A 12,807-nucleotide genomic window follows, 5' to 3' on the forward strand; every position below is an offset into this window, starting at 1 on the left:
ACTTGAGTAATTTGAAAACTATTGGCATAGAGTTTTGTATTTTTTATTTTTATTTAAGTCGTCTCTGATGACTGACTGTAATGATAGGGACGATATAGGTTACCCGGGTAGTCATTATCGCGTGCCTGGTGGCTTATTTACCTCCCCCAACAAAGCCGGCAGGTAACGTTCAGCTGAATTCCAAATTTTGGGTGAGGTTCATTCACCGGGAGGTTGGGCAGAGTCGAAGAATCTGTCAACCACTTTTTTCTGTTCCATTAGAAATGGCCCCCCAAAAGAAAGGTAAATTCAGTAAGAATCCCGTCGCCATGCTGATACGCCAGCGTCTCATTGCCCAATTGTTCCTGGATAGAAACGAAAGCACAGAACAAAGGTCCTCAGGGCCTGATCAAGGCTTACCTTATGGCCTACAATCAAATCTCTTTCTTGGGATGGTCTTGGATTCTTGTATTGGCCATCAAGGAACTTGTTGAAAACGACTTCAACTACACTGGTGTCTTCAATGCTGTCTGGAAGTACCTTCCTGCTGTCCAAACGGCTGCTGCCCTTGAAGTAAGTACCGATGCACGGTTTTTCCATGATATAGCCTGTTGAACTCACATCCCTGCTGTGAACAACTAGATCATCCACGCTGCTCTAGGTAGAGAATAAGGAAAATGGAGTATAGGAATGAGTATCGTTTTTTAACAATGACTTTTATTTTAGGCTGGGTTAGATCCTCCGTGGCAACTACCTTCACGCAAGTTTTGTCTCGAGTGTTTCTCGTTTGGGGTGTCAACTTCCTTTTCCCTGAGATCCACACTCACTGGTCGTTCACCACCATGGTAGTCTCTTGGTGCATTGCTGAATGTGTTCGTTACGCCTACTATTTCTTCAACTTAGCTGGCGGTGTGCCCAGCATCGTTAACTGGCTTCGTTATACCTTGTTCTTTGTCCTATACCCCACTGGAGCTGGATCAGAGGTTCTCATGATGTATGTCAGTTTGCCATACGCAAAGGCTTGGAATGAGTACTATTACTACCTCTTGATTGTCCTCATGTTGGTCTACATTCCTGGTAAGTGCTGAGTTGCGCAGTGTGATACTCAGATTACATGTCTTACTCATATTCGTTTGCCACTATAGGTCTCCCAATTATGTATGGCCATATGATTGGACAGAGAAAGAAGTACCTCAAAGCACAAAAGGAGAAGAAGACCCAGTAATCGTTATATATAGAGAACGTAAATGTTGCCATATTTTTGGATAATTAGATGTAGCAACTTATTTTACTTCAATTCTGACTCTAATTTTGAATGGCTATCAACTCATTGGTGTCAGAGTGATATTTGCTATCACCGAAATATAATCGTTTAGCTAGGAGGAGGCATTGATCTTCCAATCTTTTTATCATGCATCTTCTTTCGGCTATGGTTTGCCATTTTTGCCTTGTTTTTATCTTTGTAATTGCGTTCTTGCGTTGGTGTTTTTGGGGGCCGTGGATTGCGTTCGTTTTGCTTTGGAGCTGAAGGTGCGTCCTGCAATTCTGATTGTTGACCATCCCATAAGGCGTATTTATCCAGTATCCTCTGCTTTCGTGGCTATAATGGAAGATGAGTGAGTACGCTTGTGAAGACTGTTCATACATAGTAACCTAAAACTTACGTTTCTTGAAAACATGATGCTCCATCCTTCTAGCTGCTCATCTGTCATGTTTGTCGCCTTCCTTAATTGCGCTCTCTGAGGTGACCGTCGAGATGCTGCACTTCGATCAAAGATTGTGATATTGTTGACAAATGCATGTACCAGATCACTTTCGTGGATAATACCTGGGTCGATTTCAGTTTTTCGTTCTCGAACGACGTCCTCGCTTCCATCTTCTACAGCTCCGAGATCTACTTTGCCAGTTGGCATGCCGACGTCGTCATAGGTATCATCTATTTCATCCTCATAGATATTTGCAATACGCTCTAATAAGTTCGCCTTCTCACTCTGAATAAATGATTTGTCGTCAAGCAATTTATCAGCAGTTCCACGGCTTCATAAAGAAAATAATAATAATTAGCAAGTATTCCATCATCCTTGCCGGTGGGTGCTTCTAGCTACTTACTTTTGCTTTCCGCGGTGAATCTGTTGCGTTTGGACCTTCTTGCCAGCAAAAACGTCGAACTCGTCATTATCGAAAATGTTTCTTCGGGTACGTAGTTGACTGTCGTCTGACAAAGACAAGTTGCTCATCACAGTTGATACTTGCTCATCCGCCGGTTGCTCTGCTGTCATGGGCTTTCTAGCCAAAGTACGATCCATTGTTGCGAGATTAGGTGGCAAGCTGTCCTCTAATAATTGATTCGTTACCTGCTCGACATTGCCACCGTAATGCATCAAGCAGGCCTCAACAAATCCTGCGCCAAGGTCAGGAAACAAGTCGGTGATTTGGGATATCAGGATTGTCATCTTGATATACGACTCATCAGGTTGAGGAGTAGTAACTGCCGGAGTCGGTCGTGGCGCTTGAAGAGTTGATTTCAATGACTTCATCTGTTGTTTTCGGCGTTGATGAGATTCAGTGGTAGTGCACATAGCTCGTAAATGCTCCATGGACAAGACCAGAAATTCAAGCTGCTCATCCTCGCCATGGAACTTTTCACGATTCACTTTGGATATCTTGTTGCCAAGCATTGCCTCTATTTCGACATCTATTATGAGTGGGGCATCTATGAGAGATGTGACTGATGTGTCTATACCGCTCCGTTCTATCAGATCCAGTAACATGTTGTTGAGATGATGTATCGTTTCCAGATTGCCGTCCGCACTGTCTTCTCGTTTTTCCAGCACTTCCCAGTCATGCAAATTGGTAGCATAGCCAAATTGAGAGAAAAACGATGCATCTATCAGATTGTTGAATATAGATAGCAACGTGAGCTTGGTAGACCTAACCAGCCGAACCTTATCCTTTTCATTTTTGTTGCGGAGATCGATAGCAGTCTGCTTAAGTGGTCCATCGTATAAAGTGACAAGCGAAGTGATGAAATCTTGCGACGATTCAAATGCTTGTGCAATAGAGGTGGAAGCGGAAAAGAGAGCGTCTAAACCGGTCGACAACGCTAGAATTTGATGCAACTCTGCGTCTGTCAAAACCTGACGGTTGAACGATGCGTAAAATTCGGTGATGGTGCCAATAGACTGTGTATACTGTTCCAATACATCTGTTATATTGTCTGTTATTTGCTGGAAACAGTTGCGGACGACTTTGATGTTAGCCTTGGTGTACAAGGTCGCGAAGTTCAGTAGGCGATCTGGTGTAAACATGTCAGCTGATGCCAGTGCCGAATCGGCAGCAAGGGAAGCGGTCGCTCGGACGTATAGCAGAAAAACAAGCCTCAAGAGCTCAATATCTGCATATTCTGGTTCGGATAGCTGTGCGGTAAAGAATGTGTCCAAGAATTGAGGCAGATCAGGAAAGTCACTGATTGCAGCTCCAATTGATTCTGCTAGTAGCAGATCTTGGATGGATCCCGCCCATAGCCGATGAGCAATGTCCCACTCATCATGACTTATGCCTGCAACCGACCGAGGTACATATGGTGGTATGGCAATCATCAGTAAAGAAATAAACGGTGAAAAGGTGAGTGGCAAAGCTGTCTTTGTATGCTTTTACTGCGCGATAATTTATTCAAGTCCAACCATGGAACATGTCTGGGATTATACATTGATATCAGCAATTCCGCCGTTGGTTATAGCGTAGGATGCTTCGCTTTCAGGAACATCGGGAGAATCATATACTTTAGCTACACGTTCTTCACCGCGTCCCTTTCGTAAATATAGACGTGTTGCTGATCTAAGTAAAAGAAATCGCATTTAGATAAACTGTCATGGGGCATGAAACTCCTAATAGACTGCTGCAAGACTCTTACGCGTGTGCCTGCCCAATAAGATATCAATAAATGTAGTTTAACGTAAAAGAGAGAAAATCATTGCGATTGACTTACTAGGATATGTCCACCAACAGGCTTTTTGGGATCGGCCACAAATGTAAGTCCAGCTTGTAGAAGTATAATTGTTAACAAAAGAGAAAAAAAAAATTGAAACGAAAAACACTGGAAGCCAAAGATACCTCCAGGATCAGCGCACATCTGATTTGTTACATAAACAGCAACATTATACTCTTCGGAAATCTTTAGTAAACGATTGAGCATTAATCCAAGCTTTTGCTGGCGCTCTGCCAATTCGCCTCTTCCTGAATAGTCGCAACGGAATAATGCAATAATTGAATCCACTATCTGAGCACAATCCTTCAATAAATGGGGGGGGGGGTTCATTTTTGTGTGCATTTGGCCTTTGACTCACCAGTAGCTTGTATATTCCTCTCTCTTCAGCAAACCGGGTAGATATTTCTGTTATGAGATCCATTTGATGCTCAGAATTGTAAGCTCTGGCCACAACAATATTTTCCAATGCCATTTCCGGATCAATATTATAGCCTTCAGCGATGCTTCGAATACGATCTGGTCGGAACGTTCCTTCGGTATCAATATAGGCTATAGCAATTTTTTAATTGAATAGCGATTTATATTTAAATGAGTGTTTACTTCACTTACCTGCTTTACCATTTGCTCCGCCCATCAAGGTTGGTAATTGAACTTTGACGCAAAAGGTGTGGGCTAATTGAGTCTTGCCAGTTCTGTACTCGCCAAATGCTTATTGAAAGCAAGTCAGCTATTTCTACTTTTTTAAATCCAATTACAGGATATTGAACTTACCTTCGGTAATCGACATACTTTGAATGCCGCCTGCAAATGTTCATGCATCAAACTTGTCAAAAATCGCTGACTGAAAATATTCTGTCAAGTGCTACTCACCACCGAGAAGTATATCAAGCTGCTTACTTCCGGTCGATATTTGGAAGACTTTTTTTCTTGCATGTGATACATCCATTGCAGTTATAAAGGAGCATCTCTAGAAATAGAGAATAAACTTCGGAATGGATGTTCATGTTTAAAATGGCATTCAAACTCGCCTTACTGAGATTTTAGAAGCTGCTTCCTTGATTTTATCGACTTTGTTTTCTGATAAGCCCTTTATCTTGCACAAATTGCGCTTTGTAGCCATATGGATACCCTTATGGTCTCTTTCTCGTCAGAAGCTAGGATAATATACTGTAAAGGTAATAGCTATAATGAAATATTTTACCCTCACGGTGCATATACCTGCGGTCTTGAGCTTGTTAATATCAGCCACATTGATACCGTGAGACTATATTCATTTTTAGGGAATTTGAGTCAATCATGAGAAACGTTCTGTACGAATATAAATACCTGCAGTTGATCGACATCTGTAAAAAACAGCTAGCACAACGGCATGAATGCGCTATATCGCTCTTAGTTACGGAAGAACAGACTAACATACTTCTTCATCTCCTTCATCTTGAACCTCATCTTGGCTTTTTTCTGTTATCGGTTCATTTTCATTAAGAACTTCAGCATTTAGTGGAGTAGTAGCTCGCCTGGCAGGCATTTGGGGAAGAATAAGGTAGAGAGCAATTGCGGACTTGCGGCACTGAAATATAAATTTCCAAGGGGTTTGCTACCACAAGCCATACTCTCATAATGAATGTATGCAGAAACAAACCGGCTAAGCATATTTATTTTTGAAAAACTCTTTTGATGAATGAAAAAAAAAATGCCATTGGAAGCTATCAGTTGTACTCTCAGTGCCTGTGTAGTGGGCAATTGACTTCATAGCCAGGCGAACAGCAGCTGACCTAATTTAGGCGCGTCACATTGAATGCCCAGCAAAGACGCGACGGATTTTTTTTTGTACAAAGCTAAAGACGTGGTTAACCCTTACAGCCATGTCATTCCCATCACCACTACATCACAAGCCAATAGCAGTACCTTCCTCGGAAATAAGCCGGCGGTCACTGTCTGAAGCAGAATTAAAGAGACGTCGTCTAAATGTGCGTATCACACTCTCTGTTTGCTTATTTTAAAAGCTTGACTTACGTTCAAACCGTCATTACAGAGTCCAGCACGAGGAATTCTCAAATCTTTTCCCGCAAGCTCGCCATTTAGAGATTTCAATCGTAATATACATGCTAACGCATTCACTTCGCCAATTCACGCACCAGAAGATGAGTTCGTATCGATTACATTTCTTGAGCATTTCGCAACCATGTATTAGTGACCAGTACTAATCTCTATCGCACTGGGTATAGCTTCGACGCTACGACAGAGTCAGGAAGAGAAAGGAAATTGGGCAGTCGGCGAGTTAGTTTTGCGCCATCAGCTCACGTTCGGTACTGCTTGACTTAGGACTTGATGCTCATCGCCGGCATTTTACTAATATCCGTATTATAGCTTATTTCAGGAAGCAGATAAGCAAGCATCGAGCAGAGGAGAAGAACGAAAATCGTCTGATCTTCAGTCCAAATTGATGAAAGCGGCAATGGAAGAGAGTCACTCTGAAAGTGCTGGCTCATCAGTGACATCGTGGGATGTTGATCTAAGCCGTGCAGGGTCTACTGAATTTGCTAGAGGTATGCGATTGGTTTTGCTTACAAGGAACCGGGTCATCGGCTCATTCATCGTCGTTCCTTTTACTAGATTCTCTTTCGAAATCACCGGCGCATGACAGAAGCTCGGTGCAATTAGGAAACGCTCGTTTTGATGACTTAGCTGAAGGCAATGACGACGAGACAATGGAGATCACCGGAAAAATGGCATCTCCTGCGGCATATCGACAGAAAGAATTCCAGGTTTCACCAGCATCCTCTCGTCAATCCTGGAATCCCAAGGCCAATGCTGCAATCGAACAATATGAAGATGATGGCATGGAGACCATGGAACTCACACAAACCGTCCGATCAAGCGGCATTCACACATCACATTCACATAATAATCCCAGCTTTTCACCATTTCGCAATACCCCCACCAAAAATCGCTTTAGCCCGGGGAACAGCTGGCCAGCTTCCCATTCAACCCCTCAAAAACCATTTTCCACCGCTGCTGGCGCCTTTAATAACACCTCCAGTCCATCGCCTTGGGGAACCAGCAAAAGACAAAGTCCTAGTGTTTCGACGAGTAGATACCATAATGACGCAAGCATCGATGACAGTCTTGGATCCGACTTTGGTGACCGAATGGACTCATTTCACAAACGTGGGACCACTGGCAATATTCTGGATGAAGAGATCCCTGCTTTTGACGATTCCTTCACTGCAAGTGAAATACCTGTTATGGAAAACATGTCATTGGATGAATTTCTATCCTACGCTGGAATCTCTTTCATGGATAACATTACGGCTAATACAAGTGTTCCAAACTTAACAAGTTTCGATAAAGAAAACGATCCACCGCCGACCCTCGCCGACTATATTATAACTCATTCAAGCACCATACCCGAATTAGAGCTGTATCAATACTGTTGCAAGGAATTGACCACGTTGATGGAAGAAGGAAAGACTTCGATCAAAGAAACAGAAGAGCAGATTCAGACGGCGACTCCAGAATTCATTTCAGACTATCTCACCGACGACATGGACATGCGGGAGCTATTAGATATTCGATTTAAATTAATCAAGCAGCATGCTAGATTATCCGGCAAACAAGAGTGGTACATTTGGCGACAAAATTTGGTAGGCGAAATCAATCAAGTATTGAGGCGAAATTTGGCAAAACTTCAGGAAGAGCAAGAAAAAGTTGATCATAGACTTATGAAAGTCAACAAACGATTACCGAGCTTAACATCGTTTTTAATTGATATGCGACAAACTTATATAAAGGCTACAGAAAGGGCTGCAGCGCTACACACCGTGGATGAGGAGCAGCTTGCAGAACTGGAGACTGAAATTGAAGAGCAGAAGACGTCCTTGGACACCTTCAAAAAGGATGCAGAAGCACTTAAGGATGAAGAAGCAGCCTTGAATAAGCAACTAGAGGGTTTGTTAAGGCGAAAGCAGCAATTAACGAGCGAAATTGATCATGCCAACAAAACCTGTAACGAGTATAAATGCCTTACTATGGATGATCTGCGATCTGCAAAAAAGCACTACAAGGAATGTGTCGATATTTGCCGATGGGAGCCTATCAAAGTTTGTCCAGATTTACTGGCATTTGTTTATGACCAAGATCTAGAAATAAGGATTGATCCACATAAACTGAAAGCAAGGAAGCCTGATGCCACAATGGTACGGCTGGGATCAGGCGAGCACAGCATAATCGTATGTTCGAAAGTTCGACTGGAAATCCACGTTCAAATAACGATACTGATATATTTATGCCATTTCAGACTGAGAGGATGCTTCCTGGTTTGCGGGATATAACCCAGAACAATTGGGATTCGTCAGTGGTAAGTCACAGGATGTCAAATCGGATGGTCTAAAATAATGCCAAGCTGACCAGTAGGTGGAACTTTAGATCATTCAGAACGCTGCCTTATACTGGCGCCAAGTCAAAATCATCAAGTCTGAGCTCGAAAATGCTCAGTCCGGTTATTCTGTCCATATTGACGGCTTGCAGGATACAGCTGGAGTGGAGTGCCTGGTCACCATGTTCAATTTTACTGCCAAATTTAAATATACCGTCAAATTTCCCGTTCGACCTGAGGAAGTGATCGACTTTCCGCAAGTCAACGCAAACGACTGGACAGTAACAAGAATCTACGGGGATATTAGGTAAAGTTCATTGTTTCATCGCGCTTCTATAAATGTCATTCACACAGGTATCTAACGAAAACGGGGAAAATATGACGTTACAGCCAAGACGATATGGAATTGCTAGTACGGAAACAGATCCATTCGAATGGCCTTTTACAGCTACGGAAATCATTGGATTCAATAGTTGAAGAAGCCAAGTTAATTATAGATCAAAAAGCATAGTTTATCCAGTGGAAGCAAATTGTAATTTTCGTTTCGAAGGCAGTGCCAGACCAAACAGGCAGTTTTGCCAAGTTCGTCATACTTAATAAAATTGGCCAAGCTGCCTCTGCCATTTTTTTTCTCCAACCCCACCATGGCATTCAGAGATTTCCAACATTCACTCGGCAAGCTTACGTCTGAAGTAAAGTCCCAGATCGCAAAAAATAACCCGTTGCAGAATGAGGAAACCAAGAAGATGTCAATGTGGATCTTTCAGGTACAGAAGCGTGATGAGCTCGCGCTTTCAGACACTTTCCATCACATTGCTGTGCTTAGATCTGACTAGCAACTTTTATAGGAACGTAACATTCTGGCGGAAACCAAGACATTGGCATATGAACACGGAGAAGCCAACAAGCTTATGAAAGCTTGGGCTGCTGACGAAGGACAAGATATTGAGGTTGGTTTGCATGCTCGTGAGTATCGCCGATTGGATGCGATCTTAAACTAATTTGTGGCCTATCAGGACATTAGCGATAAGCTTTTCCAGTTACTCAACAAACAGATGCAAATCGAACAAGAGTTTGCAGGTAAGAAAGACACAAACTATGATGCGATACTTTAGACCGATTTATTTGCTGAACGCTAATCCACGCGGTGACACTGCAGCCAAGTACCAAAAGTATCGACATGCTTTGAAGAGTATACGCGAAAAGGAATCTACTTTGACGGAAAGCCGGGAAAAGAAGAGAGCACTGCAGGCACGCATTGCTGCTTTGCAAAAATCGAGCCCTCGTGCAGGCAAGATCAAGGAGTTCCAGCATGAACTTGAATCCCTGGTAAATGACACTCGTGGACAAGAGGCTGAGATAGGTGACTTCAAGCGCTTTGCTCTCCGGGAGGCATTTTACTTGCGGTTCAACGCTATGGCCGAGTATGCCGAGAAAACGGCTTTATTGGCTGGTTTTGGAAAGGTAAAGAGACCATTCATGATGTGTAGTGGTGTAAAAAAGCACAAGACTAAAACCCAAAATTTCCTTTCTTCTTGTCATGCAGTATATTGTGGATCTAGTTGACATCGAGCCCACTGCCCCAGGTGAAGATAGGAAAGCATACAGTAACGGCCAACAATCAGCCATTATTCTGGCGGATGCACTCAATGCTGTCAATGATTGGAAACCTTCTCATCAGGATTTCCGTTGCACACTGGCAGAAGGAGAAGGGCAAGTCCGAGAAGACGAAATACCCCAAAAGGAATCTGCCCTGCATAAGGACAAATCTAACGATTTGGCCGAAGCTAATACCAGCCAAGCCGCCGCCCCTCCAGTGGCCGAAGAAGCTAATGACACAGTTTCCCCCATCCCTGAAACTGAGACAAATTCAGCCGCAGAGCAAAACATGGCACCTTCAGTAGCAGCAGCGCCTCAAATACCCGACCTACCACCCAGACCAGTCCCTGAGGTGCCATTGGCAGAAAGCCAAGTTGAAGCTCGAAACTCTACGGAGCCACTATCGCATGATGAGGCTAGCGTCAACCCCATTCTCGACACCAATATGCAGAGCCCCGTTCCCGTCAAAAATGATATCTCACAGGCTTCCACGGGATCCCATACAATCCTGCATGATTCAAACAAGGAGGAGATCGCTGATACTACCGCAGTACCTGGTGAACCTATGCACTCACCATGGCAAGGTCACATGACGGCACCCCAATCGTCGCCAAGACCACATCACCTCACATCATATTCCACCGAAGTGCAAGACCCCGGACTTCCAAATTATACCAGTGGCAACTATGGCCAGTTGTACCGAAGAGTGTCTCATTTAAGGCAGTCTCAGCGTCCTTATGCAGACTTCCAACAGCAATTTGTCCAACCTCGTGTAGGAGCTGGTGGCTTCAGAATTCCAACTAGTGACGAACGTTTGCCCCCTTACTCACCATCAAATCAGCAGTATAGCGATGAAAAGCGTGGATAAAATATAACCCTGAGTTTCAATCGAGCCACGTTGCCCACAGACCTAGTTTGACTTACTGTGCACTGCTTCCCAGTACGATTACGCTAAGACATATCCTTAAACGTTTAGGGACATACGCTTTTCAAAGTGTTCATAAAAATATATATTCTTTTTTCTTATCAGCTGTTATATAGCCCATAGGCGTAAATGGAAGCGATTGTGAGGGGAGGATTTAGATTATGATATGTACATGAGTTAGAACTAATGGAGGGAATGGTTGCTATGTGGTAAAATGAAGGAAGTCTATATTACATCTTTTTTTTAAAATGGCGTGAGCTTTTCTTTTTTTTTTTCTTTTTCTTCCTTTGGGCTTTGCTTGTCCGTGGATTTTGAAATCCCACTTTTTTGGTCTTTTGCCCAAAAGCCTATATTTCCTTTTTCTGTGTTTCGCCTTGGCTGAGAAATCGGTGGTTACCTGATTAAAAATCATGGAGGAAGGAAGGATCACCAAGGTAGCGTCAAATTTCGTGCAGATTGACTACGGTGTGCAGCCATTCATGATGGCGTGACTATAAACGAAAAAGATGAATAAACGGGGGGCACAGTCAATTTATAAAAAGAAACAACGTCATGGATGGAAACTTACTGAGAAATGCGAATTAATCCACTTGTGTACGAGAGAACCGTCAATACGAACAAGTAGTTTTTCTTCGCAGATGGGACATGGTCTATAAGAATATTGTGTGCCACTTGAATGCCGTCGATTGAATTCGGGAACACTTGGGCTTGCCGGTGGAGAGATGGATATAGGTGACGGTGGTCCCGTCAGTAGGTATGACGGAACCCGCTGTCGTGTCACTGCTGACGGTTCAGCAGCACCATTTGGTGTTGTCATGGTCGGTGAGAGCAACAGTTTGGATGGATATAATTGTATGTATACAAGTAAACAATGTAAAGAAAAGAAGGAAACCAAAAAAAAAGAGAGGAAGGAAAAGACACTTAGATTTACCCAGACCTTTATATGCTTGCCAAAGCCCACCCCCCATCGCATTTCCCGAAAAGAGTATCACGCAGTGAGTCAATTGCCATGGCAACCTGAAATAAGGTAGCCGAAATATTTCAGCTCCCCCTCCCCGCCAAAGAGTTAAAGAGCACAGCAAGGAAAAGGAAAAATCATGGGTCGTGCTACTTGTGGCTCATGTGAGGCAGTGGGCTACAGTCCTTCCAAGTGCTTCCAGTGAGTACGGCATAAAAAAGGTACCAGTTACCGTGGAGTGGGATGGGGTTGAGCCAAAGGATAATAGAAGCTATCATTTTTGCTATAGCATTTGTTTACAGGCTAGTGGGGTTTATGTTCCCTCCGCCCTGTCTATGCGGGCAGTCCCGGCTTAGCCTTCGCTGCAATTCGGGTGAATGATCGTTACGTGTCCTTGGCAACGATATCGCTTACAAGACTATGACGCAACTTATTGACCATACGGCAAGATAATGATATGAATGCAAGTGGTCACTAACTATCAAATGGGAGTATCATGTCAGAGCAAATATGGCATAAGATCCTCCCCCAACTTGGTCATCTCTCACAAGGACTAAATTTCATTACGACAGTGCGGAAATGACATACGAGATGCTGATAAATTAGCCAAAAGAAAGGGCCCATGACTATGTCAAACGTGATGAATTGAAAAAGGTATTCATTGTGAGCACTGGCCAAAAGGCGATCGCCTGTGTACACACTGCAAAAAGGAACATCCAAAAAAGGCAGAGCCTGTTCGGAATTTCAAAGCGAGGTCATCCCAACATTGCCCACCAATGCCATGGAAACCAAAGAAATATGAGAAAGTTATCAAACATGAGGGTGGCGAACACGATATGCGCAGCTGCAATGTAGTTCAATTAGATATGTTTTCTGTAGTGAAAACGTGCGATAATGTCATGGAAATTCTTTAATGAAGAGCGTCTCCGGCCGTCAGGATATTTATAATAACCGTCGACATAACCATATCGGGTGCGTCGCAG

At 43.3% G+C, this 12,807-nt stretch overlaps 5 protein-coding genes across 5 annotated transcripts; 3 read left to right on the forward strand and 2 right to left on the reverse strand.

Annotated features, from left to right (window-relative positions):
- The first annotated feature begins 70 nt into the window (after positions 1-70).
- Positions 71-1,244, forward strand: K450DRAFT_250335 (uncharacterized protein). Its single transcript, XM_051590535.1, has 5 exons — positions 71-282; positions 353-552; positions 622-640; positions 706-1,056; positions 1,125-1,244. Exons 1-5 carry the CDS (start codon positions 264-266, stop codon positions 1,202-1,204), a joined length of 669 nt encoding a protein of 222 aa, XP_051442847.1. The 5' UTR covers positions 71-263; the 3' UTR covers positions 1,205-1,244.
- Positions 1,063-3,638, reverse strand: K450DRAFT_250340 (uncharacterized protein). Its single transcript, XM_051590536.1, has 3 exons — positions 2,089-3,638; positions 1,644-2,016; positions 1,063-1,579 (listed from the first exon to the last, which is right to left on the reverse strand). The coding sequence occupies exons 1-3, from the start codon at positions 3,576-3,578 to the stop codon at positions 1,352-1,354; spliced, it is 2,091 nt and encodes a 696-aa protein (XP_051442848.1). The 5' UTR covers positions 3,579-3,638; the 3' UTR covers positions 1,063-1,351.
- Positions 3,639-5,793: 2,155 nt separating this feature from the next.
- Positions 5,794-8,741, forward strand: K450DRAFT_250344 (uncharacterized protein). Its single transcript, XM_051590537.1, has 7 exons — positions 5,794-5,934; positions 6,000-6,112; positions 6,193-6,273; positions 6,335-6,513; positions 6,581-8,196; positions 8,265-8,324; positions 8,393-8,741. Exons 1-7 carry the CDS (start codon positions 5,830-5,832, stop codon positions 8,651-8,653), a joined length of 2,415 nt encoding a protein of 804 aa, XP_051442849.1. The 5' UTR covers positions 5,794-5,829; the 3' UTR covers positions 8,654-8,741.
- Positions 8,742-8,986: 245 nt separating this feature from the next.
- On the forward strand, positions 8,987-10,809 carry K450DRAFT_273505 (uncharacterized protein; the record flags this gene model as incomplete). The annotated part of the gene is made up of 5 exons (XM_051593087.1): positions 8,987-9,109; positions 9,191-9,292; positions 9,359-9,422; positions 9,502-9,806; positions 9,889-10,809. 5 exons carry the CDS (start codon positions 8,987-8,989, stop codon positions 10,807-10,809), a joined length of 1,515 nt encoding a protein of 504 aa, XP_051442850.1.
- Positions 10,810-11,057: 248 nt separating this feature from the next.
- Positions 11,058-12,127, reverse strand: K450DRAFT_250356 (uncharacterized protein). Its single transcript, XM_051590538.1, has 2 exons — positions 11,435-12,127; positions 11,058-11,357 (listed from the first exon to the last, which is right to left on the reverse strand). Exons 1-2 carry the CDS (start codon positions 11,837-11,839, stop codon positions 11,307-11,309), a joined length of 456 nt encoding a protein of 151 aa, XP_051442851.1. The 5' UTR covers positions 11,840-12,127; the 3' UTR covers positions 11,058-11,306.
- Positions 12,128-12,807: the final 680 nt, after the last annotated feature.

Source organism: Umbelopsis ramanniana, assembly GCF_025399195.1.
Source record: "Umbelopsis ramanniana AG unplaced genomic scaffold K450scaffold_45, whole genome shotgun sequence".
Taxonomy (NCBI): Eukaryota; Fungi; Mucoromycota; class Umbelopsidomycetes; order Umbelopsidales; family Umbelopsidaceae; genus Umbelopsis; species Umbelopsis ramanniana.

Excerpts from the sequence above, each read along its gene's own strand:
- K450DRAFT_250356 (XM_051590538.1), bottom strand. The coding sequence starts at position 11,839 with ATGCGATGGGGGGTGGGCTTTGGCAAGCATATAAAGGTCTGGGTAAAT. Across the intron at positions 11,358-11,434 it reads GGATTAATTCGCATTTCTCA|TCACGCCATCATGAATGGCT; the intron begins GTAAGTTTCCAT and ends TTTCGTTTATAG.
- K450DRAFT_250340 (XM_051590536.1), bottom strand. The coding sequence starts at position 3,578 with ATGATTGCCATACCACCATATGTACCTCGGTCGGTTGCAGGCATAAGT. Across the intron at positions 2,017-2,088 it reads ATTCACCGCGGAAAGCAAAA|CCGTGGAACTGCTGATAAAT; the intron begins GTAAGTAGCTAG and ends TTCTTTATGAAG. Across the intron at positions 1,580-1,643 it reads GCATCATGTTTTCAAGAAAC|CCACGAAAGCAGAGGATACT; the intron begins GTAAGTTTTAGG and ends CTTCCATTATAG.
- K450DRAFT_250344 (XM_051590537.1), top strand. The coding sequence starts at position 5,830 with ATGTCATTCCCATCACCACTACATCACAAGCCAATAGCAGTACCTTCC. Across the intron at positions 5,935-5,999 it reads TAAAGAGACGTCGTCTAAAT|AGTCCAGCACGAGGAATTCT; the intron begins GTGCGTATCACA and ends CCGTCATTACAG. Across the intron at positions 6,113-6,192 it reads ATTCACGCACCAGAAGATGA|CTTCGACGCTACGACAGAGT; the intron begins GTTCGTATCGAT and ends CACTGGGTATAG.
- K450DRAFT_250335 (XM_051590535.1), top strand. Across the intron at positions 1,057-1,124 it reads CATGTTGGTCTACATTCCTG|GTCTCCCAATTATGTATGGC; the intron begins GTAAGTGCTGAG and ends TTGCCACTATAG.